At 35.4% G+C, this 26,683-nt stretch overlaps 1 protein-coding gene across 2 annotated transcripts; it reads left to right on the top strand.

Moving 5' to 3' along the window:
• Window positions 1-26,683, top strand: LOC149782643 (uncharacterized). Of its 2 annotated transcripts, none has more exons than XM_089934139.1 (3): window positions 1-703; window positions 19,209-20,025; window positions 25,692-26,683. In XM_089934139.1, the coding sequence occupies exons 2-3, from the start codon at window positions 19,272-19,274 to the stop codon at window positions 25,700-25,702; spliced, it is 765 nt and encodes a 254-aa protein (XP_089790265.1). In that variant the 5' UTR covers window positions 1-703; window positions 19,209-19,271; the 3' UTR covers window positions 25,703-26,683. The 2 variants fall into 2 exon arrangements, with proteins under 2 accessions (XP_089790265.1, XP_089790266.1); XM_089934140.1 differs by lacking the exon at window positions 1-703 and adding an exon at window positions 17,048-17,244.

The raw sequence follows: 26,683 nt of genomic DNA, 5'->3' as shown, positions 1-26,683 counted from the left end.
GATTGGCACACACTTTTTGTAATACACACAAATGTACGACAGACAGCAGCGCCGATTTATTACTGGAGGCAATCAGTTGCCGCACAGCGGACTGCATCTCTGTTTAGTGTCACACATCTCCATACAGTTGCGCTTGCTCGAAGAAGGTGACTTTGTAAGCTTGAGCTGTAAGCTTGAGCAAGATCTTGTTTTGTTGCTATTTGATGCGCATTTTACAGTGAGACACACGTTCTCTTGAATCACGGTTTCTCGGCAGGCAACGCCGATACTTTTGTTCAGACTGTTCTTCTTCGGACAGACAGTAATACATTTTCCTGCTGTGTTGAAACTGACTCCTTTGGTAACATACATACAGCCTGTCATTCATGGCTCGGGATTTTAACTATACAAAGGCAAGCATGTGTATCCCAAAGGAAAAAATCCAACTGGATTTGAGAGACAAATGTGTTGAATGAGCTTTAATTTCGTTTTCGAACATAACAACAACTTATAATAATGCGTACTTGTGATTGAACACTCACTTCCAGCTTTAAGGCAAATTCATGCGAAGACTAAGAACTTTATAACAGAAAGATCTGACTTTTAAAAAATTCCAAATAAGATTCCTGCATCGTTCTTTTTAATTTGTTGTGGACAACGACACTTCAGAGCACTTGACCTGGAAATGTATTTTTTTATAGCTCGGAGCTGCTAGCACTACAAGGTAGGTATACCAAGTATGGGGATTTCTCTCACAGGAATCCGGAATGACTGTGTAGATAGATAGATGGGAATTAATTACAAGGTCGTCATGCCAGTGTATCTGCTGCACAAGAGTGCACATAGTGAATATGGGCTCGTGTGTGCAGGTAAGGCGATGGGTGCCATTTACTCGTGGATCTGAGTTCGAATCTCCGTAGAGTACGAATTAAAAATTATCTAACCTGTATGATATATATATATATATATATATATATATATATATATATATATATATATATATATATATATATATATATATATATATATATATATATATATATATATATATATATATATATATATATAAGTCTACGAATAAAAATCCTTGGAATATATTTCTCGCCCATTCGTTCATGAGTCCATTTATATCCCTTCCATCGAAAGAATTTATGATAAGTGCATGATTTAATATTTCTTTCTTTCATTTCTCTTGCGAGTCTGTGTGTAGGTGTTAATACAACTACATCAAAATTCCGAAATAATTCAATCACACAAGTTGTTTTACCACAACTACCAGGCCCATTAAGATAAACAGTCTTCTTTCTGGTCACATGATCAAATACAGATGGTGCTGATGACAATTTTGATATTTTATTTTTTTTGTAATAAATATCCGTAATTTCAACGTCGGCGGATTCAGAATAATTAATAATATTTTCTTGATTTATTCTCCATTCACCCCATGATGCATAAGTACCGATATGTAGTTGTTCCAGCAATCCTGTGTGCTTTTATTGATATAAAATAAATTCGTAGCAACTCTGACAGCAAATTCAGAAACTCTATTTATCATCAATAATAGATTTATCGAAACGTACGCGAGCATTGAAAATCTTAAATGAGTAAACTGCGGTGACTCGCCATCAATATAACTCACAATTGTACCTAATTTAGTTCCGTCTGATAAATTAAAATTATTTCGACTTATAAATGCGTTTCTATTCGTTGTATCAGCAATTATAAAATCGGGTTCAGCATCATCTATAATTAATCGTGTACAATGTCGTTTATGATCATATGATCCTCCATGGGTGAATTTACCGATTATTTTTCTGCCAAGATATTTTGTGATTTTATTCTCAAACTCAGTCATATCAGGATTTTAATTATCAGAATATTTCTTTTGTTGTGGTAACCAAACTTCTTTCTGCGAATTATATGATATAATTGCTTCACTTACAATCAACGACATCAGTATATTTACATCGAGCATATATCGTAATAATATTGTTGCCGCCCACATTTTTTCTGAAAAATGATTGTCAAACCAGACCTACCAGAACGGATGAAGATCGTCGGCAAACTTAAATGACTCGATAGAAGCGAATCCAGTCATGTCAAAATCTGGTAATGGTCCATTTATCGATACTCTGTTCATCTCGTGTGCTGGGTGTCAAAATCGCTCAAAATACTTAAAACACTCGCTCATACCAAGAAAACATCCAGGATAACATACAGCTATATCAACGGAGATAAATCCTTATAATTGTATCTGGTTTTCCATAATCCACCGTGTCCGTATTCGACACAACTCGATATTACATCATTGAGAAAATCAAACATCGTAGGCTTCCACGAATTGTTCTCTCTAGCAAAATGAGCCGCGACTGATGGAATCGTACAATAATTACGGAGTAACTTTTCATGCATGACTTCGTCATCTGTTTATTTTGGCGCAATATCTTTCATTTCTTCGTGAAGAGGTTCTGTGCGATAAATATATCCACTAGCTCGCACAAACTTATCATAGTCTCCATCATCGGAACTCTGAAATAACCATATTGATACATATTCTGTCTTACTTATTTCGTTAATAAAATCAAATATATCTCCTTGGTAAAATTTAACAGTTCAATTTCGTGGAAATAGTGTTACTGCATTAATCCATGCATGTGCATTATGATCAATAACTTCAATCGAAACTCCTTTCGATTTCTACTTTGATTCCTACAAAATCACTCTGGTTCTCGTTTTGACCAAATATGACGGTATAAAAATTGAACTTTGTCCAGAAAAAGTTATTTGTGATTATGAATAATTGCAAACACGAAAGTTCGAAGATATATACACTACCCAACAGAGTTCAGATTAATTAAACTCATCCAACAGTCTATGTTCCAATATTTGGCTATGGCTAAAGATACAGAAGGTAAACAATTTGTATCTCTCTCACCCGCCATTGAAAAAAATTAGATAGGAAATAGCTGAATAATATGAGAAGAAAAAGATTATTAACACGCGCGTTAGGCAGTTGAATTTTTTTTATATCCGATCGTGAAAGTGATTGTGAAAGTAGAAGTAGTAAAAACGTCACTAAGGGGGATTTCGAAAGTGAAAGTAGTGACAATGAACTGGGTTCCCTGTCGTGGCTAGTGAAAGTTAATATTTATCCTTGACTTTGTCAATTTATTTTTTATTCTGATTTATTTTTTCAGATTAATTTTATTCAGATTATAATGTTTTTTTGATTGTGATTTCTTAGAAAAATCCAAAATTTTGGTGAAAATTCATTCATCGTTTTTTCACTGATTTTAATCGATTTGACAGTTAAAAAATCAGTTAAATTGCAGGTCAAGCCTCACGCGATTGACTAAATGATTTTAGGATTAGTCGCTAAACACAGTCCAAAGTAATGTTATTTTTTAAAACTGAATTATGTCTGGTTTTTATTGTTTTATAAGCAGAATAATGAGAATTTAACGATTGATCGATGAATCATTTAGAGAACTGCATGTGATTTGACCCATTAAATTATAAAAATCTGACAGATTTTAATTTTTTATGTACTATTTACCGATAATCATTATTTTAAAAAAATTCTGTTATAATCCTTGATTGAAAACCACTATGATCTTATATATATATATATTAATATTAAGAATTTCTTTCTTAAATCAAGTAAATGGTTATTTTGATCAATAAGTTTAAAATGTATTCTTGATAATAACCGATTATGACAACGCAGATAAACCGGATTAATGGGTTCTTGTACAATAAAATATCCAGGAGGTACTTGATGTGTAAATGAATACAGAATATATCCTTGCTGGGCCTGGTTGGATTTTTCAAGGTCGATTTGATAGCTGCCATCAATTACATCAAATCAATATTAACTGCGATTTTTGAAGTTATATTAACAATTCCTGGTGAAATTTGACGACCGTCACCGTGCGGAATATTGTTATATTTGAGATTATCTGCCAGTGGATTTAGATTTCTTCATGACTCAATAGGTTTAGGAATGTTTTCATTGATAATATAGTTGTCTGATTCTTTTTAGATCGTCAGTTCTAAATTCTGGTAATACAAAAGCTGGTATTTCTGCTTCGAGTATTTTATAATTATCAGCATATATTTGTTTTAAAATAACTTTTTGTCCAATCTGTGGCATAATGATAGTTTGAATATTTATCATCTCAATAGTTTTTTAATTCACATACCCAAGGTCTGATACAATTTGATTTAAATGTTTTTTTGTTTCAATGATTTTACTCTTTAGCTTATCATTAGGGTAATCTAAAATGTAATTTTAAATAAATTTGTTAACGATATAAACATAGTTGAATGTTCATCTTTAAATTTACTAGATAATAAAGTAATTAATTTTTCATTAAGAACAGGTATTACGGTTAATCGTCTTATAAGTACATTATTTTCAGCAGGAAAAAATCTAACCACTTTCTGTGTACTTATGAGTAAAACAAGATGATAACCGTCACAAAAATAGTATTTAGATGGAGGTTATTCTCGATATTTTGGAGTTGTTATAAACATTTTCTCATTTGTGATAAAATCATTTAACTTTGGTTCAGGCGGTCCTTTATACTTGGGTGCAATCTCTGGCCAACCTAACACTGATGGAATCGATGAATCATAAATAAATAACTACAACGTAATATGGTTAATATATTTCTACCGCAGCTGATAAAGATGGTTCATGAACAGTGATAGCTATTTTTGATTCTCTTAATTCTGCGCTGAAATTCATCGTTGATTTGTTCAATTTGAACCTGTGGAAAAATTGTGACAACTTGCTAGTCAGGAGTTATCTTAATGTTTATGTGAAAAAGCAAGCAAATTATTTGCTGGTAATCCAACAAATGATTTTGATCTGATATTTGGCCAGCTGTTATGTACTCTCAATTGTGCTAGAGCTATTTCTTTCGCTTGAATTGCAGTTGGAAAGGTAACGCTAAATACAGGATTATTGGAGCTTACAGATATCATAATTGTTTTTGACGGGGCTGCATTAACGAAAATATGTTGAAGTGGTTCGTTCGGCGTTAACTTTCTTCTTCTTCTTCTTCTTCTTCTTCTTCTTCTTATTATTATTATTATTATTATTATTATTATGATTATCATCATCATCATTATCATTATTATTTAAATCACGCTGGATTCTATCACAGTCATTACTTCCTTTTAAATTCCAATCATCTGTGTAAATTCAAAATCTGATATTTTTCCATCACTAAGACTTGTTGATATTAACGAAGATAATTTGGAGTATACTAGAGTCGATGTGTGTAATTTAATTGTAAAATCACGTAATTTGCATTTGTGCATGAACATATTGTTTTGCAATAATATTAAGAAGGCCATCAATTGTTGTTGCAGCTGAAACACAAAACTGTTACTACAACTGCTGGTGCCATCGATAGCGATGGTGTTATTGTTGATAATAATACACCGGTTCCAGCAATAAGACCAGACGTCGAATACACAATTATGTCAACAACAACTATACGTCTGCGATATTTTTTTACTTTTACTGTATATTCGTCAACGATATTTTTCAGGTTTGTTTGCCATTCACGTTCTTCGTTATATCTGTAATGTTGCGCTGCACATTGAACGTTGATCGGAATGCTAATTATATTTTAATTTGGTGGGAATATGGCGACTAATTCAAGACACAAATAATAAATCAAGCCGAGTTTTTTTTTCTTCTTCGGGTTCCACAGTAAATGTTCCCTCGTCGTTTTGCTCCAACATCAATAACATACATCCAGGAGATCCACCTGACAGATTCGGGAGTGGAAAACTCCGTGAAATTATGGTAGATATTTCAATGTTGTAAAGCCAAGTACTGAGAGCATGTATATACCGTTAACCTCAGCGCGATGTCTGTTAGATTTTTAAGTGGTGAGCATAATGCTTGTCCAGCCGCTACTGTATATACTGAATTGTCGGTAAAACATTTTATGTCCGAGAGTTTAATATCAATGGCTGGTTGACTTCCAAAAATTCATTAATGAATCTATTTACGTTTCTACCAAAAACTCATAAACAATTGTACATGATTAGAATAATCAGTTCTAAATGAAGTCATTTCATTATTAACTGAGACTAACGAGTTCATCATTGGAAGGATGTATTTCTTCGTTATAGTGTCATTGTCTGATTCTGGTTATCCAAGATCAGTAATTTTATTATTGACATATTGAGAAAACCAGTCATTGTATCACCAGATTTTTGTATTCGACCACAAAGATCATCTAATAACGTTGACACAGTAACACCGGGTTTAATTTTTCCGTTGCTATTAAACACAGCTACGCTATTTTCGGTTACTCCATTAATTTTAACAATAATATCTTGCAATGAAAGAGCGCTTGTTTTTAATTTTCCTTGCTTATCTTGAAATCCAACCACTTCGTTTGGATCTACATTTGCAAGATTTAATAATTCACCTATTTCATCACTAATATGTTTACTTATATTTTCATGAGTTAATCCGTCGGATTTTTGTTTTTGTTTAGAGGAAGCTCTTCCGTAAATATCTACCATTATTCATTAAGATCTGTTTAAAACGACGCGTCAACATGTATAATAGTGCACATCTTTATTACGTGGTAATCTTGATGATGAACAGCGTCTACTACAGACATTACTTCACGGCCACATATTGGCGGATCGGTTATTGTTTGTGTTGGTAATGTTGAATACCAAACTTTAGTTGTTATCGCCTTACAAATTGTTTGGTGGAGCCAGCCTATACGAATCAAAATAAATAAGTCCACGTGGATTAATTGTGTATGACACCCATTGAATACCAGGACCAGAACTATTATCGAGATTAATAATACTAGTTTCAACATTGTTTGGTTGTTTTGGTAATTGGTCACGCAGAAAATCACCTCTAAATTTTTTTATTTTATTTAATTTTCTATCATAAAAAGGTAAATCAAAATTTGACATAGGAAAGATTAACGAAGTGTTCCTGGAAGTCTCGGACCTTTTCCACATAGATCTGGAGTTCCTTGAAGTCTTAGACATTTCCCTCTTTTTTTAAATCCTTTTACTGTTATTACTTTTATTTTGTTGCTAATCCATCAGCAGTTTCAGGAGCACCAAGTGCGACTGCTTTTGCAACAGCTGGGGCTGCAGTGGCTATTAAACCTGGTATAGCTGCAAGAAGTGGAAATATTCCATCGGTTTGAATCGAGTCTTTAACTGAGCCAGCTGAAAGATTAAGTCCAACACCGGAATTTGAATGTTTGGCGCTATTGAAATGTCTTAGTTGGCGTTCACTTAATGATAATTTATTCTGACCGCATTTGAATTGTTCCTTTTTTTTGGTGAAATGTTTAATCCCCTATTTTTATTTGCTGATGTTTGAATATTTTTTATCTAACCAAAATTCAGACTAACACTAACATGATGATAAGACATTTTTATAAGTAATAGGTTAATTTCAACTGAAAATGTTACATGTTTTCTATCGGTGCGTCAATAATTCGCATTCTTCCGCCAGTGCCTTCAAGTATCATTGCTTTATCGCTGAGTATAACTGCGATTGTTCTATAATAAACAACACGACCTGGGTTCACGCGAGCTTTAAAATGAATATCAAAGACAGATTGTTTGAATAATTGTATATGCTTCAATGAAAAAAAATAGATCGGATACAGATTTCTAAAATCTAAATGTGATGTTTGTAAGCCAGTGTCCGTATTTTGATCACGCCCCTTAAATGTCATTAAACGATGATATGCACGTGCTACATGTTTTGGTTAAAATGTAACAATGTATCTTGGTTCTTGATGTCCATTTATCCGTAAAGAAACTTAACTAACTGCAAGGTTGTCAAATATCATATGGCTACGTAATTTATCATTTAGTCCATCAGCATTTTGTAATGCGATAAATATATGCCTCGTAGCAGAAACTCCTTGTTGTGATGCAATACGCCATGTAAATAATCCAGCAAAATTACTCTGAATGCTATCTGTGGTCATTGTCAATCAAGAATGCAATGATTTTCCACCTGAATTCATACAACTAGTTAATATTTCTTCTCCAACAAGTGATGGAGTCATTACAGGCATCCACAATGAAAGTTTTGTTAATATTACTTATCAGCGTCACCTGGAGATTGCGTCATCATTAGTAGCTTTTCTCACAAGAACAACTGTATTTTTAGCTCCAAAAATAACGTTTCTGACATTTCTACAAATCCAAAGATATGAGACAATGAAATTGTTCATGAAAATCCTCTATTAGTATCCTTAGACAATGAACGATTTACATTTAAGCTAAAGTCTGGATCAATACCCATAGCAATACTTACATTTATATATGCAACTGCGGCATATCTGCTTTCCTTGGTTTACCCATATCATACTGTCTATATTCCGCATTGTCAGTGGTATTTTTACAAGCATCATTGTCGGTCCAGCTGATCTTGTATAATGATCTGAATATCTTGCTAAATTTAATATCGTTGTAGTAACATCAACGTCTTTTTGAATTATTTCAATACTTCTTCCGTCAGTCATGTACGTAGCGCTGTCAAACAACGCCATAATACCATTATGAACAAAACCAACGCTATCACCTGGGTCATATCTAGTATTATCTGATTTTACAAGTTCTCCCTCTACTTCGATAAACGCGTTAGCAGGTAAAATTTATCGGCTTGTATATTGAACTTGTAGTTTTTTCGACCACGCTGATCTGGTATACGCGCGTCAAAAGAATAATATTGATAATCGCGAACAGATTCATCTTTAAGAACTGGTGAGTCCATATCAAACTACTGGATCGGATATACGCTTAAACATTTATAATTATAATTACTATCGTCTAACACGAAGACCACTTCCAGCCGTTAACCTTTGCTGATATATATTTTTCTTTTTCTTCTGGTGTAATTACAGGTGTTGACTCAACAGGAATTGACTCTGTAACTCTTTTTCTAGGATACATTTTTACCTAACTCACTAATATGTGTAAATATTAGGAGGTGCAACTTCTTTTCTATCCGCCAGATATGTTAATCTTTCTTTTACAGATTTATTGATTAGCTGACCAATATTTGCAGGCATAGTTGTAGTACTTGGTAATTTTACTGTCTCTTGTTTAGTCATTTCAGAAATAATATTTATTATCCTTGATGTAACTTCAGTGCTAGGTAATTCTACTGGTTGTATTTATTGAGGTTTTTGTACTAATCTAGCTAATATTTCTGTAATTTGTGGAAATGCTTTATTAATGATAAAACTTGGTGCTTTATCTTTAACGAACTCAATAGCTGTCATATCTAATTGTTTTGCAATTGGTACTGGTTTTGGAGCTATCCTTCTGATTAAACCACTAACGATATTTCCAGATCCATCTCCATTATTCACTTTTACATTGGTAATCGTGAATTGACTACTCTAATCATTACAGGTCCACGTTGAGCATTGTGTATAATCATTTTTTAAATTACATGTTGATTAATTAATTGTTTTTAGTCGTTGTAATAGTCATCGAAAATTTCATTAATGAGAGAACGATAACTATTACGATCCATAACGCCACCTGTAAATAATCTTCGGCAAATATCAGATACTTCATTAATAATTTCTGGAGAATTATTGCCTGCACGTTTTCCTCCAATCAGAACTTCTAATCGATTAAAATCAGCAAGAACACTGTCAGAACAAGTTCCTAAACCACTTCCTTTTTTTGGACCAAAATATTTATCACAAGCTTCATCAATTCTTTCTTCTGCCGTAGGTTCTCGTTCTTCCTCACTTGTTATTTGGACTGGTTGCTTTGATTGTTGTTTTTGCTGTGGTTGTGGTTGTTGTCGTTTTTGTGGTCGTTGTAAGCTTTCAAGATGTTTATTAATCCCATCAATAAATCCAATATATTTTGGATCATCATTTTTGACATTATCAACAATTTCATGGTATACTTTATAAATCCATTTGTACCAGGTTTCACGACTTACATAATCATTAGCGGGGCCCCGAGTGGCCGATAGGTCTAAAGCGCTCTCCATTACCGATCAGTGCCATCTCACCTCTGTCTGCGTGGGTTCGAGTCTCGGATTCGGCCAACGTGGGTATATGAGAAAGCTTGCCAGCAGCTTCTCGTGAGTCTGTGGTTCTTTCGGGGGTTTTCTCAGGTTCTTCCTCCACTATTAATACTGGCCGCCATGTATAGCCTATCGTACGCTGAAAAATGGCGTTAAACCCCACAACAACAACAACATAATCATTAGCGTACTATGGTTTCAGAAATGTTCTTCTATTATCATAACTGTGCACGGCAAGTGAAGGTAATCTTACAGTTTCAATATTTTTTATATAGGAAATATTTATCTCGGTAAATTTATCAATTGATTTTGTTTTGATTCTGGTATAAGATCATTTATATCACCTATTTCAGTACTAGCTGGTTCAATACCTTCAAGTATTCCTTCCTCTCTACCAGGAGGTTGAGCAGCAGCTATTTCAGTTGGACGATCTGTTAAAATATGTTTTGTTTGTTTAGTTCTTCTTACTATCTTTTCAGTTTGCTCAGCCGTTTGTTTTAACGTGGGAAGAAGACCTTCAGTAGCTTCTAAAACTTTTTCAGTAACCTTTGTAACAGGTTTAAAATAATTGTTATATACCTTCTACATAGTCAACTTGTGCTTCTTGGCGTTCTTGCGGTTTTTTGTTTGAGAGCATCACGAACAGGAAGATATCTTCTGATTGCTTCTAATCTTTCTCTAGCTAATCTACTAGTGTATGATTCCATTATTGATATAATAATGATTAAATTACTCAAACGTTTATAGCAGCAGATAGGGTGCGACCACCAATAAGTGTCACGGTGTGTAAACAAAGTTTTGAAAAACACGAACGACAAAGATAACGTAACAAAAAAATCTAAATCCATTTATAGAAACTCTCTGTTTTAGTTAGCGACTTTGGTTTGACATATTGACCTTTTATTTTCATTTTTTTAGGAAACTTTTTTTTTTTCAAAAATTGATCTTCCAGCAAGTGGTCTGTTCACCCTCTCTGCTGTTTGCGTCGTTTAAGTTCGATATTTTTTATAGCCATCGTGCCTTCACAAGAAAAGCTTGAAGATTGTGGTGTGGATACTGCGTGTGCTAATTGCTTTATTTATTCAGTCAGTAATTCCGCAATATCGGCGGTCGGTTAAAATACCTGACAATAAAGGGGATGCTGAAACACGTGGAAGCGAAACCATTTTCATCAAAGAAGTGTAGAAATTTAAGTACTGGTCTTTGAAGAAAACTGTATCTTGTAGTAAAATCATATGAGAGAGAGCGAGAGATAGAGATATTATTATACACAGTCAGTTATCTGTGCATTTGTAGTGTCTATTGGAAAGCGTGATTCGTTTGAACGCTTTAGGTGGAGATAAACATCTACGCGAAAATTGCTGCATTGCAAACAAAAAGGGCCTTTGTGTACGAATGTTACGAACTGCTGATAATGGATAAATCAATTTATAATCGCTCGTTTGCATTCTAAATAATGCCGATTGTCGCAAAGTTTTTCTTTTGTATTTCAAGTAAGTTTAGATTTAGACCTGAAAGAAGAAAAGCACGATGCAAGAGGTTAATGTAATGGAAAAAAAAACGATAAATCGAGATGGATAGATGGACGGACGGATAGATAGATGGATCGATGCATGGGTAGAGAGAGAGAGAGAGAGAGAGAGAGAGAGAGCGGGGGGGGGGGGGAATATTTATTTATTTATTAGTATTCGTTGGAAGAACACTGGAAAACATTTAATTTAAACAGTCAAAACGTAACAAATTATGTGAATTTATTCAAGGACTCAAATACCTAAATATTTCTACTGGAAGAGTATGGGAAGCCTTCATTGATTTCATAATCTACTTTCACTGGATTGCCTTGAGGTAAAACCATTTGGATTTAGAACTGTGATTATTCAGTGGTAATGGATAAATCAATTTAAAATCACTCGTTTGCGTTCTAAATAATGCCGATTGTCGCAAAGTTTTTCTTATTTTTCAAGTAACTTTAGATGTCGACCTGATAGAAGAAAAGCACGATGGTAGAGGTTACCGTAATGGAAAAAACGAGAAATCGAGATGGATGGATGGTTGGATGGATGGATGGAAAGATGGAGCGATGGATGGGGGGGGGAGAGAGAGAGAGAGAGAGAGAGAGAGAGAGGATTGCTACATGTGAGGATTACAATCATTATGAAATTGTCAAAGGACTAAATGTAGCAATATTCTGCGTCACATTCACTCAAATAGTTGTTTCTCTTCGCTGTATGCATGTGACTGGATTACTGAGAGGTCATTTAAATCGTATTAACGTGGACACTTTCAAATCGAGCAATAATTACAACAGGGTAAGTTAACTTAAATTTCCGTTTCGAATTTCTTTTTTGAAAATTCGTTTGTTTGTTTGCTGTTTGTTGTTTTTTTTTTTTCCTTCATTTTCTTTTCGACGTATGCACGCTATAATGCTATTTGGCGAAGTAGAACTCAGTCGTATCTGCTTTGTCCGTCATTTAGGAGACAACTCTTGACTTGATTTGACACAATAAAGGAGAGAAATTTAGTCTAGATAAAAGTAACACTATTTTAATGACTACATATCTAGTGAAGAAAATGTAAATTTTCTTTCCATATTTTCGAAAGCAAAATAGGTGTACAAAAACTTGGATTTAATGTTAATGGAGAAGATTAGTTAGAATAGGCATTTAGGTTCAGCCTCATATAGGGACCGAGTCCAATGTTCTCAGAGAATCAAGAACCAAGATGCCATGGTCAAACATCATCTCGCCAATCAGTGGTGAAAATTTTGTTGCAAAAGTTTGGGCAATGAGTAGAAGAACTGACTTACTTCGCAGTCGTTAACTTCGATCCTTTTCACGACATTTAGTGTCACGTGTCGATCCTCTTGTCACATCTATGACGGAACAACCGAAAATTATGTTTCAGGTATTAGAATGACCACAGAGTACTATATACATAGATACTGTTCTCGTTGTTTATTCGACGCCTCTGCTGGATGCTTACTCGGCTAAGTGTGAAAGAATGTCTGCTTACCCACGTATGTATTACTTCCTGATGAAACAAAGAATTAGTACAGTGAGAGCGAGACAGGGTCCCCTCGATCCCTATGCAGACGGCGGAAGATAGTTGGTCTCAGATAGGTAGTTTCCTGCAGGAAAGGAATGTTCCGAAGGTATAGTCCGCCCCGTCCAACCTCCCTCTGGGTCAAAAAGTCAAAGACTGGCAGATTTTAGTTACAAAATGTCATGGCACTGACATCATTATATCAAATGTGCACCATGTAGTTCTAGTAGATGACTTTGTGACTTTGTTCAGTGTTTGGTTTTGGAATTTACAAATTAAAGCATGCTCGGAATGCTAATCGTGTCATTAGTAGTTCACGACCCCTTGCCCAGGTTCTGCGCATCATACTGAATAAGGGAGATGGCTCACGTGGTGGACACAAATTTAAAAATAAGCCGATTGCACAACTTTTATCTGTGCCTTCGATATGAGGTATGATTCTGTGTCGAGCTTTATTTCCTAGTACTCTTTAGCTATCATGGATAGCTTCCATCTAGATATGAAAGTTTAAAATTGTATGTAATAATGTATGTTAACCAAATAGAATAAGCCCATCACTTTCTAATATAAAGTGTTTAAAATTCCTATAAATCTCTTTCATCAGAACTACTAACTTACTAATAGAACAGGTAAGTTTCGAGCTTAAGGGCAGATTAATTCCAGCTTCTCTAGGTGTCTTCCACTAAGTACTGATGGACTAACAAAATGAATATTGGTTTGTATATTTAGAGAGACCAGTTGTGATGTTTCATCTCTATGATGTTTTCCACTCCCTATTTAGCGTGTACTGGCTCTAAAGCTGACACAAATTTGAGCACACACAGGCAACGCCTACAAAAAAGTAGTAGGGCATTCAAAGACAATGCTTACATAATGGCAATATGGCATTCAAATGCAACCCCTAAAAGAGCAGTAGAGTATTCAAGGCAATACCTAGAAGGAAATATGGCATTCAAAGGTAATATCTACAAAATAGCAGTAGCAAATTCGAAGTCAATGCCTACAAAAAGGCAGTAGGGCATTCAAAGGCAATACCTACAAGAAGGCAGTAGGGCATTCAAAGGCAATACCTACAAGAAGGCAGTGGGGCATTCAAAGGTAAAACCAACAAAATGGCATTACTCAAAGGCAATGTCAACGAAAAGGCAGTAGGCATTCAACGGCAATTCCTTTAAAAAAAAGGCAGTACCCAAATAAGAATTAACCTTTCTTATGAATAAATGATATTATGAGGAAACATTTTTCGAATTGTGTAAAACAAAGAGTTGACGAGTTGAATGATAACTCAATGCAATGAAATAACATTACACTGTAGTTGAGATAATGAGATTCGGACTGTCACTCTTTCGTACGGCATGTGGACGTGTTGCCCACTACGTCTGGTGGAAGAAACCCAAATATACAAAATGAGTCGTTGTAACCGAAGCCTATTACAATCCTCTTTGCCATTATTTTCTCTCAAATTTTTAATCAAAGTTCAAGAAGAGTTTGAAGCGAACATTCAGGTTGTTTGACAATCTTTTTTTAATTGATACAACGGTAATTGAATAATGAAACGTAGACAGTTTCGCCATAGATGTACAAACGAATTACAATAATTGAACTCGTGTATAGTACGCCACATCCAACCTAAATATCAGCACAACATAACTCCACCTCTGACATAAATATCAGCACAACGTCACTCCACATCTGACCTAAATATCAGCACAACATAACTCCACATCTGATCTAAATATCAGCTTAACAATACAAAAGCAGTTCCTTAACAGACGCAGTGAGTACAAGAAGATTCTTTTAAATTTAGAAGTTAATTGAACCACTCTAACTTTCATTGCCTGAAGCTGATGCGAAATTTAGCAAAACTATTGGACAATATCCTTCTGGGTTGATCCTGCGCTACCTCTTTCGCGCATGGATAACATTAACGCTTTTGTTACAGACCTTAATACTACTGACTGAACGGTAGAAAATATTGATCGACAACTTTTAACACAGGATTGAGGTGCTAAACAGATGCTGTTTGTAATATGTCACTTTACAGTTATGTAAATAAATTCCCATTTCAAAACAGAACTATAACGACACAGCTGGGATGTAAACAAATGACACATCAAAACGGTATCAATTACACAGCTGGCGACAGTTTTGCTGATATATGCGCTGAAAGCAATGCTTTTCATCGGCAAGCTCTGAAGTAATTATATATATTTTTAATTAGTTTGAAATAAATTTAATAAATTAGACAAAAGAGAAGAAAGCTTGAATTTAGTTTGAAATAGAATATGTGTTGGAACATAATTTTGGAAATGGAAATCAACGAATCAGAATTGTCTGCATTTTAGTGGTAGACATCCAGTAGGGAAAAGATCGAGAATTTATTCACATTAATAAAGCATTGGTAAGACAAGATTTATTTGGTGTACACATATAGAAACGTAATTACGTTGTCGTTTTTATATGGTAACGAACATTTGCATTTCAAAAGCGATAATTGTGTTTCAAGCTAAACGCACTTTAATTTAATGTAATTTCTCAAGTACTGCTCTCGTCCACTTACGATCGTCATTAACATGGACACACCGCTTCACAATGAACCAGCAGATTCGGGTCGACAATGTCATTTGTACTTTTAATTTCAAACTAATGGCTTTTAATTTCAAACTTATGGCGTATATTGCAATGTGACGTCGGATCTGGGGTTGTGAGCTGTTCACTTCTGTGAACTAGGTAGGGTATATGTGACAAAAATATATAGCCATCGTCTCATATGAACACATTTTTTTATATCAATATTGATTCTTGCTTTGCGTATCAATTAAACACGGTGTACCTTTGCTGATGCATCTGCTCACAACATCAAAATCATTACCGTTGCAACTAATGTCAACAGCTTTAGTAAAGTCTATGCGGTTACAGTTGCATGACTATTTTACCCCTTCACGAATCCCCTCACTCCTGGTATCCCAGTTTACCAGTCCAACCCGTCCACATTCACCCACCCCCGGAAAATCTCTCTGTAACCCGATAGCTCAGTCATTTGTTGGTTTTTTTTTATTCATAGAGAATTTTATGGAAGAGCATTATTATTATTATTATTATCATCATCATCATTATTATTATTATTATTATTATTATTATTATTCAAATCTGTTGCAACCGTTTCGGTGGCTTAGTACGTAGAGCGTCCGCCTCGGGTGCTGAAGTTTGCTGGTTCGAACCCCGGCCGGTTCATACCAAATACTTCTAACAATCATAGTATCATCTGTTTCTCTTGGCGCTCAGCACTAAGAGGTTAATGTTAGGACTGGTCAGCCTAGTGTCAGGATAATGTGACTAGGTGGGACATGAGATGCTACATGTCTGTGGCATGATGCCCCAGTGCTAGACATTACTATAAGTTGTCACACTGCAGACATCGTAGTAATATGACTGAAACGTTTTTAAACTACGTTAAAAATCCAACACACACACACACGCTCTCTCTCTCTCTCTCTCTCTCTCTCTCTCTCTCTCTCTCTCTCAGCACAGTTACACCCAGGTTGTGTTGTATTGGTCCCAAAAAAAAAATAAGTAGCAATTATCACAATGAAAAAGCCTGTGCAAAAATGGTCTGATCTTACTCAAGCAGGAATGCACACGAAGATAAAAAGGACTTGCACACTTTTTTATCCAAACTAAGTGTTCATTGCTCATGGATATATAAGTATTAACATAGGTATCTGCTGGTGTCATCTGGATACAATTTGTACATTATGACGCAAAACCAACAAGATCGGGCAATTACTTTTTTTTCTTCATAATTCTAGTGTAATCTTTTCATCATCATATCACTGTCCTCTTATTTCATCTCGTTTCTAACGAAACATATCATTTTTCTCTGCATGTTGACTTATCAATATTTAAACAACAGCCGCAATGGCGACAGCCTCGATATGAAAACGTCACCGGAGTAAACTAAACCTATTAGTTGTTGTGACACATCTGTTCTGGTGTAAAACTGGAGATGTTATTTTCATCCTACGACATAGGTTTCTTTCCGTTCTTTTAAATTAGGAAGCCAAGATTTATACTGGAGACAGTAAGAAAATCATTTCGTTCTGTTCCTTTGTTTATGCAAGGTGGCAAGGATTTATGTCATTGGCAGAGTGGTAAGTTACGAGGTTTTAATCATGTACTACTTCACTGTTAGCGTATCACACACACACACACACTCTCTCTCTCTCTCTCTCTCTCTCTCTCTCTCTCTCTTGGCTGTGGGGGCAGTCAAACTCACAGGAATCATTTTGTACAGTGCACAATATCGGAAACGTTAAAATATATGAAAGAAGTCATTTTCTAAGAATCATGTGTTTGTTTCAACTCAGTTGTAGTACCGTGATCTCCATGTTCCTAGTCTGTCTCATGCCCGGATATTGATGCTAGTGCAACAGTCGCATCCACGGTTTCTTAAGATTTTGGCTTAAACTTTTTTATTTGCATACATTTTCTAAATCCTTGATAGATTTTCATCATACTTGGCATGAGTCATTCTGAAGCTAAGACAATGCATTCTGCGACTTGCTCTTTTACCCGTCTTACTGGGGCTAGGGGGCTTCGAAAGGGCTTAAGGCACGTTTTCGAATCTTTATTGTCTTATTCAAGTAACTTAAAGAAGTTAACGTTTTCGCTGATTCATTAATGCATCACACACACACACACACACACCAGCACACACACACACACACACCTAAGAACCAGCTATCATGCAAGTGTAATTTTTTCAAATTATTCGGATGGAAAAGGAATCCATTTTCACGGATTGCCTAAATTCCTTTAAAAAAATATAACTCGCACTAAATTATTCCGTCTTGGAGGGTAAACATCCAAGCTTGTACTAACACTAAGATGTATAGAATGACATGCATCTAACTACTTCCAACTATTAACCCATTCCACCTGAACGTATGATTTAAATATATCACTTAATTTTACTATTTAACCTCATATGTGTAAGGACATGAGACCTCCGACTCCTCTCTCTCTCTCTCTCTTCTTCTTCATTACTTATGTACCAGTAAATACGGATATATTGCATCGCAAATGAAATCGATTAACCTAGGCATAGTCGTCGATATATCTTTGCTTAGCCAGTGTAGTCTTTTCTTTTGATTCCACCGATGTTAATCCGTTGAAAAAAGAGTATCATTATGGAACCCGAGTGAGGTCATGTGGGGTGTTTTCAGTTATGAGTAGTACTATTAATAGCCAACTAGACCTGACCTTGACCTTAACCTAAACGAGGCAAGGTTACGTCATTTTTGACGTCATCTGATCTTCCATTGCAGCGGTAAAAACGTTTGTGAGGAACTATATTGTAATTTTCGCATTAGAAGACACGGATATGGCAATCAATACAAATCAAGGCAATGAGGAAAGCTTATGTATTGTTAGAAATAAGGACAACATGATCAGAGCCATCTATCGGGACATTTGCCCATTAAATCAGATTGGTACAGCAGAGGGAGCTGCGATTATTTTTCCCGTGTTTCCAAGCATTCGATCTAAAACTTGAAGAAAATTGACCGGACTGTAACTTAAGCTAGGAAGTAATATGCTGCCGGTCCAATCCCTGACATTCCGCACAAGGAAGTCAATTTAGCCGTGCTCGATAATTATCTGCGTCGGAAATCGTTCCTGGTATTGTTCGCTACTAAACTGGGAGTAGACATTACCTTCTGACACGGTAATTCAATTTTAACTGAGAAATTAGTCCCACAATAGATTTAATGATATAGTACAGACAAATGTATACATATGAAGGCCTGCAGAAGGTAAATGCTGTATTGTTAAGTCCCTCTCTCTCTCTCTCTCTCTCTCTCTCTCTCTCATTATGTCGTTTTCCTCCGATCTATTTCTGATTTAATGATGTATGTATGGATTTGGTTAACGCTTTAAATATACTGTATATAATTAGTAGTTTCAAACTGATTTCTAACGCACGACATAGACATCAACAGACTGAAATAATTCCACTTTAAAGTTGGATTAAAACATGCATTTTTAGATCAGAAACTTGCATCATTTGTTATCACATTTTATTTGTATATTTATTTATTCATTTATTCACTTTTAGGGTCAAGTGAATCAGTGCTATTTCAACATCGATGAAGCAGAACAAGGAGTGCTGCATGGTCTGATGCAAAAGGTAGATATTCGAGGTGAAACCAATGAAAATTTAACTCCACATAAAACTGATGGAAGACCAAGGACTTCCCATTCGGATTCAAGCTCGAGAAATCTGAATTCAGAAAAATCGTCCGGTTCTGAACCATCATCCAAATCTTTGAAATCAAGCAAATCTCATAGGACAAGCTCGCCTTCGGCGAAAATAGACAAATCCAAAGAGCAATGCACTGCCGCTCGTCCACCAACAACCAGCGTCCTCAGAAGCGCTATTTATTATCAAAACCGTATAATAGTGCGTGATCCACCCGAAAATAGGCCTCGTCCACCGTCATCTCACGAATCAAATAACCGATCCCCTGCAACAGTGTCACAGCTACCTGAAAATAGCCCTACCTCTGATGTGTCCACAGTACACAAACGCCCGGAAACTATTCCCAATGATACTGGAAAGACAAAATCCAATTGTTCAGTGATGGAGATTGACGCTTCTTCCGTATTGAATATGGGCGGCATAGACATAGTTGTGACGGATGTTGACGGTGGCGAAAAGAGCCACGTGACAAAAAAACAAAGCATTTGGAAGCGGATGTTTATATTATTACAGGACGATCGCATGCGAGGGAGGAGTGATAACAACGTTATTCTGAGTTGCGAACATCCGGAAAAGTATAGGATATTAAAACGAGTTCTGAATATTCTGTTTCTTTCAATTGGTGTTGTGCTACTGTTGGCTGTGATCGTTGTCATTATCTACTCAATGGTCGGTAAGTACTTGACACTTTACGCACGTTATTCAACAGAGCAGTTGCGATTTACCATAACATTTCTGTTAAATATTACCTTTGTAACTCGGATTTCTCTGCAGATTGGCCACGTAGTTTTAGTCCATTAGTTCGTCCTAAAAATTAATAAAATCTTTTTAAGCTGGCCTGCACTATAGAACTGAGAAACATTCGGTTTCAACAGTGTCAGTTTTATGGATTGGTCGAGTGATTGATCTGTCTGTGTTTAACAAGACAGGAAAGATAATATTGTGTCGAGACCGTTAAATCAAAGAGTGTTGCGTAGAGGTACACTGCAGCGGTCAACGGGGAGAGGGGGTCATGGCTGGATTCGAACTTGCGCCTTCAGGTCGCGTGTCCGGCACCCAAAATACTTAACATCAACTAGATTCTCAGATACTTGTGTTACGAAAATGTGCTTATGAGTAACTATCTCCCAGGACTGCTGGTGCAAAGTAATTACATCTGCAACACGAAACTATGACACCCCGCTGGTTAGAAGGTTTTTGAAAAAGGCGATATAGTGCCAAATGGACAAATATAAAATGCACTGATTGTCAAGATCACATTTCATAAACATTGTTCTTATGTTTTTTCTTAAAAGTGCCCAAACAGCCATCAAAATTAACTTTACGGATATATATTGGGTATCTCCGAAACTGACTGAAAATGTTGCACCGGAAGTGATATTGCGAGATGCGTACTGTGCATTAGAAGCTCATACCCAGATTACTAAACATCATGTACAAAAATACTAATCTCCATGGAAACGTTACTAATTTTATGAATACATTACTAATCTTATGCATAAATTGCTAATCTTCTGCCTACATTTCTAATCTTCATGTACATGTCACCTTTGCAGTTTACGTAAGACTGGAAGATGTATGCTTGATTTCATTGTTCTCTAATAAAAAGAGGTTTATGATGACGGCCAAGCATTGTACTTAAGTAAATTAATTGTACATCAGTTTCTCGATCTGTTTTGTACCTTTTTCATATTGTTTTGCATAGGTTTGATGCATATTGCCCGAGTTAATGCATCAGACAGTCGTTTGTTTGTTTTCGTTAAAGGGATTCACTTTCCCAGAACAAGAGTTATATAATCGAGTGGTTACTTTAGATCCTTTTCTATATAGAAAACTCTATCATTCACTACAGCTAGTCACTGTAGACGCGACAAGCTTTTATACTGGAGTTTTCATTTTACGTTACATACAGCGCATTGTTCTGGTGATTTAATTTGGTGCTTTACGGCATAGCAACACAAGTCGGTTATTTATTGCCAGTTTCAAATAACTGCAGTAATGTGTTATGTATGAGGCGCCGTAGCGGCCAAAAGCTGGTCTAATGAGAAAGTTGCAGTAGAAATTTCGATTTCGTACGTCGAGAAATCCAATATTACATGTTGGATCAAATTGTATTTCCTTAAAGTTCTATTTTCTAGATCGAGATTTTAGATTTTATATGTTGAATTAAACAGTGGTGGTTTAAAGTTCTATTTCCTGTTACAGTGTATGTTCTGAATTACACAGCGGTAGTTGAAATTTCAAAGTAATATGTCGAGAATCCATAATTCACACGTGGAATGTAACTGTTTGTGATAAAAGTTCCATTTCATACGGCGAGTATTTAGATTTCATCTCTTAAATTTCACAGTAACGAGAAGCAGTCTCCTTGTTTAAAAATAACGCGGTCCGTTCACGAGAGCGACCTCTAGCGAAGAAATTCATAGTAATTCTCGACCTGTAAATGGTAACTTTCAAACTGTAAATGCACGAAATGTTATGGCGCCTTATAAATGAATACACGAATGATGTATCTTAATACTCGATATTATTTTGACTTGTTAAAGTGGACATCGTGTAACGATACTTTTAACACCAACAAATCATTTCACCATATAAAAATAACAATTCTGACAAGCACAATAAAATGTCCAATCACCGGTGTAATTCAACAGATACAATCTAAAAACTCAACATATGAAATGGAACTTTCAGCACCATCAATGTGATTCAACAGGTTAAATTGAAACTCTTGAATATGACATTAAAGTTTCAACAACCGCCGTGTAATTCAGATAATACAATCTAAACACTCAACAATAAGCTTATAATTTTCAACCAGCGCTGTGTAATTCAACAGAAGAAATCTAAATACTCAACATATAAAGTGTAACTTTCAACATGACTCTTTGAACCAATACGTAAATTAGGAATTCTCATCCTATTACATTTAAATTTCAACCACCGCCGTGTAATTCAAACGACACAATCTAAAACATCGACATAGAAAATATAGCTTTCGACCAATTCTGTTCAATTCAACAGGTACAATCTAAAATCCCGACCTAGAAAATGGAACTTCAAGGACAAGCATTTTTCATACAACATGTGAAATTGGAATTCTGGACAGGTGACATTAAAATTTCGACGGCAACATTCTGATTAGACCAGCTTTTGTCCGCTACGGCAGCCCATAGTTATGTCAATAGATACATCATAGTAACCGGCCAAAGGTGATCCAGTCATAGGATTAGAAACATCGCCCACAGAAGTCAGGCACAGTAATCATTGAGCAACTGTGGCACGTGTTTCTATAAGTTGCCTCTTTCCACATGCAGGATATTGGTGCATCGGGCGAATTATACGACCCCAATCGGGCGGGGATTAATTTAAATAGAAGTTTCTTTAATTGCGATGGATGTTTCTATGATTGGGGTGGATATTTTATAATTGGGATGGGGTTTTTTATAATTGAAATGAACTTGTCAGTAATTGGGGTGGACGTTTCTAAAATTGGGATGGACTTTCTATGAATTGGGATGGACTCTTCTATTTCAAGATGTGCGAAACGATAACACGCGTAAAATTCTACAGCGAAGCTACCGTCCAAGGATTGCTTCTTTTAAAATTAGTATTGAAACTTCTTGTCTAGTAATAAGGTTTAGATAATCTATGGCAAGTTCTAATTACATCATGTGTAGTCTATCCTGATAATCCAGGTCATGGTTCTAATTAGATATTGTGTAGTCTATCCTGATAATCCAGGTCATGGTTCTAATTACATATTGTGTAGTCTATCCTGATAATCCAGGTCATGATTCTAATTAGATATTGTGTAGTCTATCCTGATAATCCAGGTCATGGTTCTAATTACATATTGTGTAGTCTATCCTGATAATCCAGGTCATGGTTCTAATTAGATATTGTGTAGTCTATCCTGATAATCCAGGTCATGGTTTTAATTACATATTGTGTTGTATATTAATATTTATTCCGTACACGTCCTTAAATGCACATATTTCGTAATCTTGTCCATGCACAGTTCAAAAGAAACACTCTAAATGAGTGTAATATGTGTATGAAAGCCTACAGACTTTAGTGTGTATATTTGTTATCTTTTAATAAACAGTCTTAGATATACTGAAGTTCGAGTTTTTTAAATGCACTGATATCAAATCCAAATAAATGGTGCAGTTAAAAGACGCTCAATTTACTTTAAAGACATCATTGCCGGGAATGTATTTTCATATTTATGTATTCATTTTAGTTATAAATTTACCTTTTTTATTATTTTTATTTTACTTGTTTGGAGGGGTGGGGGTTATAATATCACCTTTTCTGAAATAGTGTATAACCATGATTTTATATTAAACAGCGAAGATGTGAACTCCGGAAGACTTAACGAAAAATAAATTGTGCCAATGTACCAAATAACATTTCTGTGTAGAGATATTACTTGGTCACTAAATCAACTGTAAGCAGTATATATTTATATCATTTTGAGAAAGATTTCCATTAGCTGGTCGCATAATAGTCCGGCATGAATTCTTCATGAAGGCTGGAGTCTGTTGGTGAAAATCAATAATAGCTTATAGATATGTGTCGTGCTTCTAACTTGAATATGGCTTTGTTATGAACGTACCTGCCATGCATCTGGGCGCTCAAGTCCATCTGACTTGCAAGGAGTGACATTTCTGAACTGAAATGATGAGGTTGCTAGGCAAGCAGCAAAGTATGAGTTCATTTTAATGAAGGAGGGTTTTTAAAATGTTACCTATGATACATATATCTATAGTATTACCAGACAATAGTTTGGATAATTGTTCTTAACAAATGTGATACGCATTATACATACAGCATACCCCAATGGGCACTTAGGCAGAACTACTCTAGTGGGAAATAATGCTAATTATTGTACATCGTACATTCCATCTAACATGAACTGACTGTGTTGTTTTTGTGTTTACTACCTTTAAATGTTAATCTTGCAGGTTTCACACCAACAATTAGTAATGAAGCAGTAATATTACCTTCCGTATAAAGATCACTACATTAATTTCCTAAACTTAAAGTATACAGTGTCTTAGTCGTGTAATTGTACACAGGCCATATAATTGCACACAGGCCATGTAATTGTACACAGTCCATGTAATTGTACACAGGCCATGTTAGTAAAGCAGCTATGAGACTGTTTTCAGCATTGAGTTAACTATATTAGTTTGGTTGATTTAGTTATGCACATTTTACAAGCCAAAGTTCGAATCTAATGATTGATTATTGACTTTTCACTGAATCCAATATTGTAGCAACCAACTATTTTTACCCGTATGCGTGTTGCGTGCAACTTCAACATGGACAAGTGTAATTCTTTTAAAGTGTCTTGCTCGACAAGGTATTGAATAAAACAAAATAAAACGTGTCCTTAGAAACAGTAAATTACGTAATTATTGGGGTTTTTTTTACTTTTTACTTTCCGCAAGAATCGCGCTCCCGGTAATCAGCTGATGCGACGCACTCCGAATCCGATATAGATTGGAGTTGAATGTTAAGATCCATTTCGATTAATCGAGAAATTACAGCCTTTAGCAAGTCAGTCAGCAGGATATGCTATAATTTCCGGGAAATAAAGATTCTAGCATCTGTTTTGCAGGCAATTACCTGTAGTTAACAGTTTAATGACCCGTGTTTTCACTAATATACATTTAGGAATACGCGGTGGTCTGAAACAGCTTTGCATACGAGTTGATACTACCTAACGATTGTAACGTTTTCGATATCGCATTAAAGTCAATAAAATGCACTGGGTGGGAAAGACTTTTAATTTCCGTGTTCGTTGCAAACATTTAACCAACACACACAAGTTTTGGAATAATGTGTTCAGCTGTAGCGCCAGAAGGAGCCTAAATGGAATGAAACAGGGTTATCAACAGCGATTGAAACCCGGTATAGAAACATAAACATCGCAACATAATATGCTTCATCCAACAATATAGCGAACACATTATTGTGTTGCAATAGACATGAGCAAATAACCATCTCTCTCAAACAAACATAGAGTAAAACTTATCCACTTCAAACATTCTGAAATTTCGAAACCCTTCTATTCCTAACGAATCCTTACGTCCCAAATAGTATCGTCTTAAAATTCTTTATTTTCTGTTCCGCAGACAAGTATTTGAACAGTTTGGATTTCGAACACTTTAAGCGGTCTTCTTTTTTATAACTGAAGTAAGTAGCGTCGTGATGAAGTATAACTTTGCGATGCATCACACCAATTTGTTATCATTTTAGAGTATATATAATTACTATTTCTCACAAAATCCTAATTGTCATTCATTTTCATTTTTATAATCGCTTTAGTTTCAGCATGACCCGATGAATGACCTTGTTTGATGACCTTCCCGCCTGACATAATTGACTACCAAATAATGGATGGAGTCCCAACCGTGGAGTTGCCGGCGTATGCCGTTTGGACGTGCATTTCTGTCCGTGGACTGTGCAGTGCGGATTTTATTGACACGAAACTGACTATTCTCCTGATCTTTTTTTCTATTTTTGGTGTGTATTTTTGTGGAAATTAAAAAATGTCGTAGTTAGAATTTCCTGACAGCAACGAATTAAAATAGCAAACGATACTGCCCATAACCTTTGTAACATAATATACTATATAGTTTATTACACGACTACATCCCGGATATATGGATATTAGACACCACAGATTTTACATATTTTTGAGCGGAAGTTTCAAAGACACCGTAAACTTTTTCACGTCATGAACCCTGCCCAGAGCCGTCTTAACAACATTGTAGGCTCTGGGCAAAGCAATGCACTGGGGCCCCTTACAGGCCAATATTCATTAACAATATGGGCAGCATGATGCCCCTAGAAGCGTGAGGCCCTGGGCAACTGCCCAGTGTGCCCATGCCTTAAGACGGCACTGACCCTGCCTGGTATTAACATGTAATTGTTTCCAGATGAGCATATCTATGAACTATCCTACCAAGATGGAAGCAATGTTATGTGTGTATGAAGGACTCTCAAAATTTTATATTTATATGTATTATGAACAATATTTGCATGTATGTTCCTCTTATTCTTTATACACAGAAGTAATTTGTATTTCAAGTGAAATTAAGATATATCTGTTGCTTCTTTTAATCCTTTCTAATTAAAATGGATATCACTTTTATGTATCGTAATTGTATCAGTTATCTGGGAAATTGCAGTTCACTTTCCACTATGTTCAAGTTCCCAAGATAACATGTCTTTTTATTATGCTTTACATTTGTAATCTTTGTCGTATATGTTTGTTTTTGTATTACAGATATGCAAATAAAAAAACTTTTTTTTTT

Source organism: Sinohyriopsis cumingii, chromosome 15, assembly GCF_028554795.1.
Source record: "Sinohyriopsis cumingii isolate HCF-2022 chromosome 15, ASM2855479v2, whole genome shotgun sequence".
Taxonomy (NCBI): Eukaryota; Metazoa; Mollusca; class Bivalvia; order Unionida; family Unionidae; genus Sinohyriopsis; species Sinohyriopsis cumingii.
The sequence above is the reverse complement of the archived record's forward strand: the minus strand, read 5'-3'. Positions and strand labels throughout refer to the sequence as shown.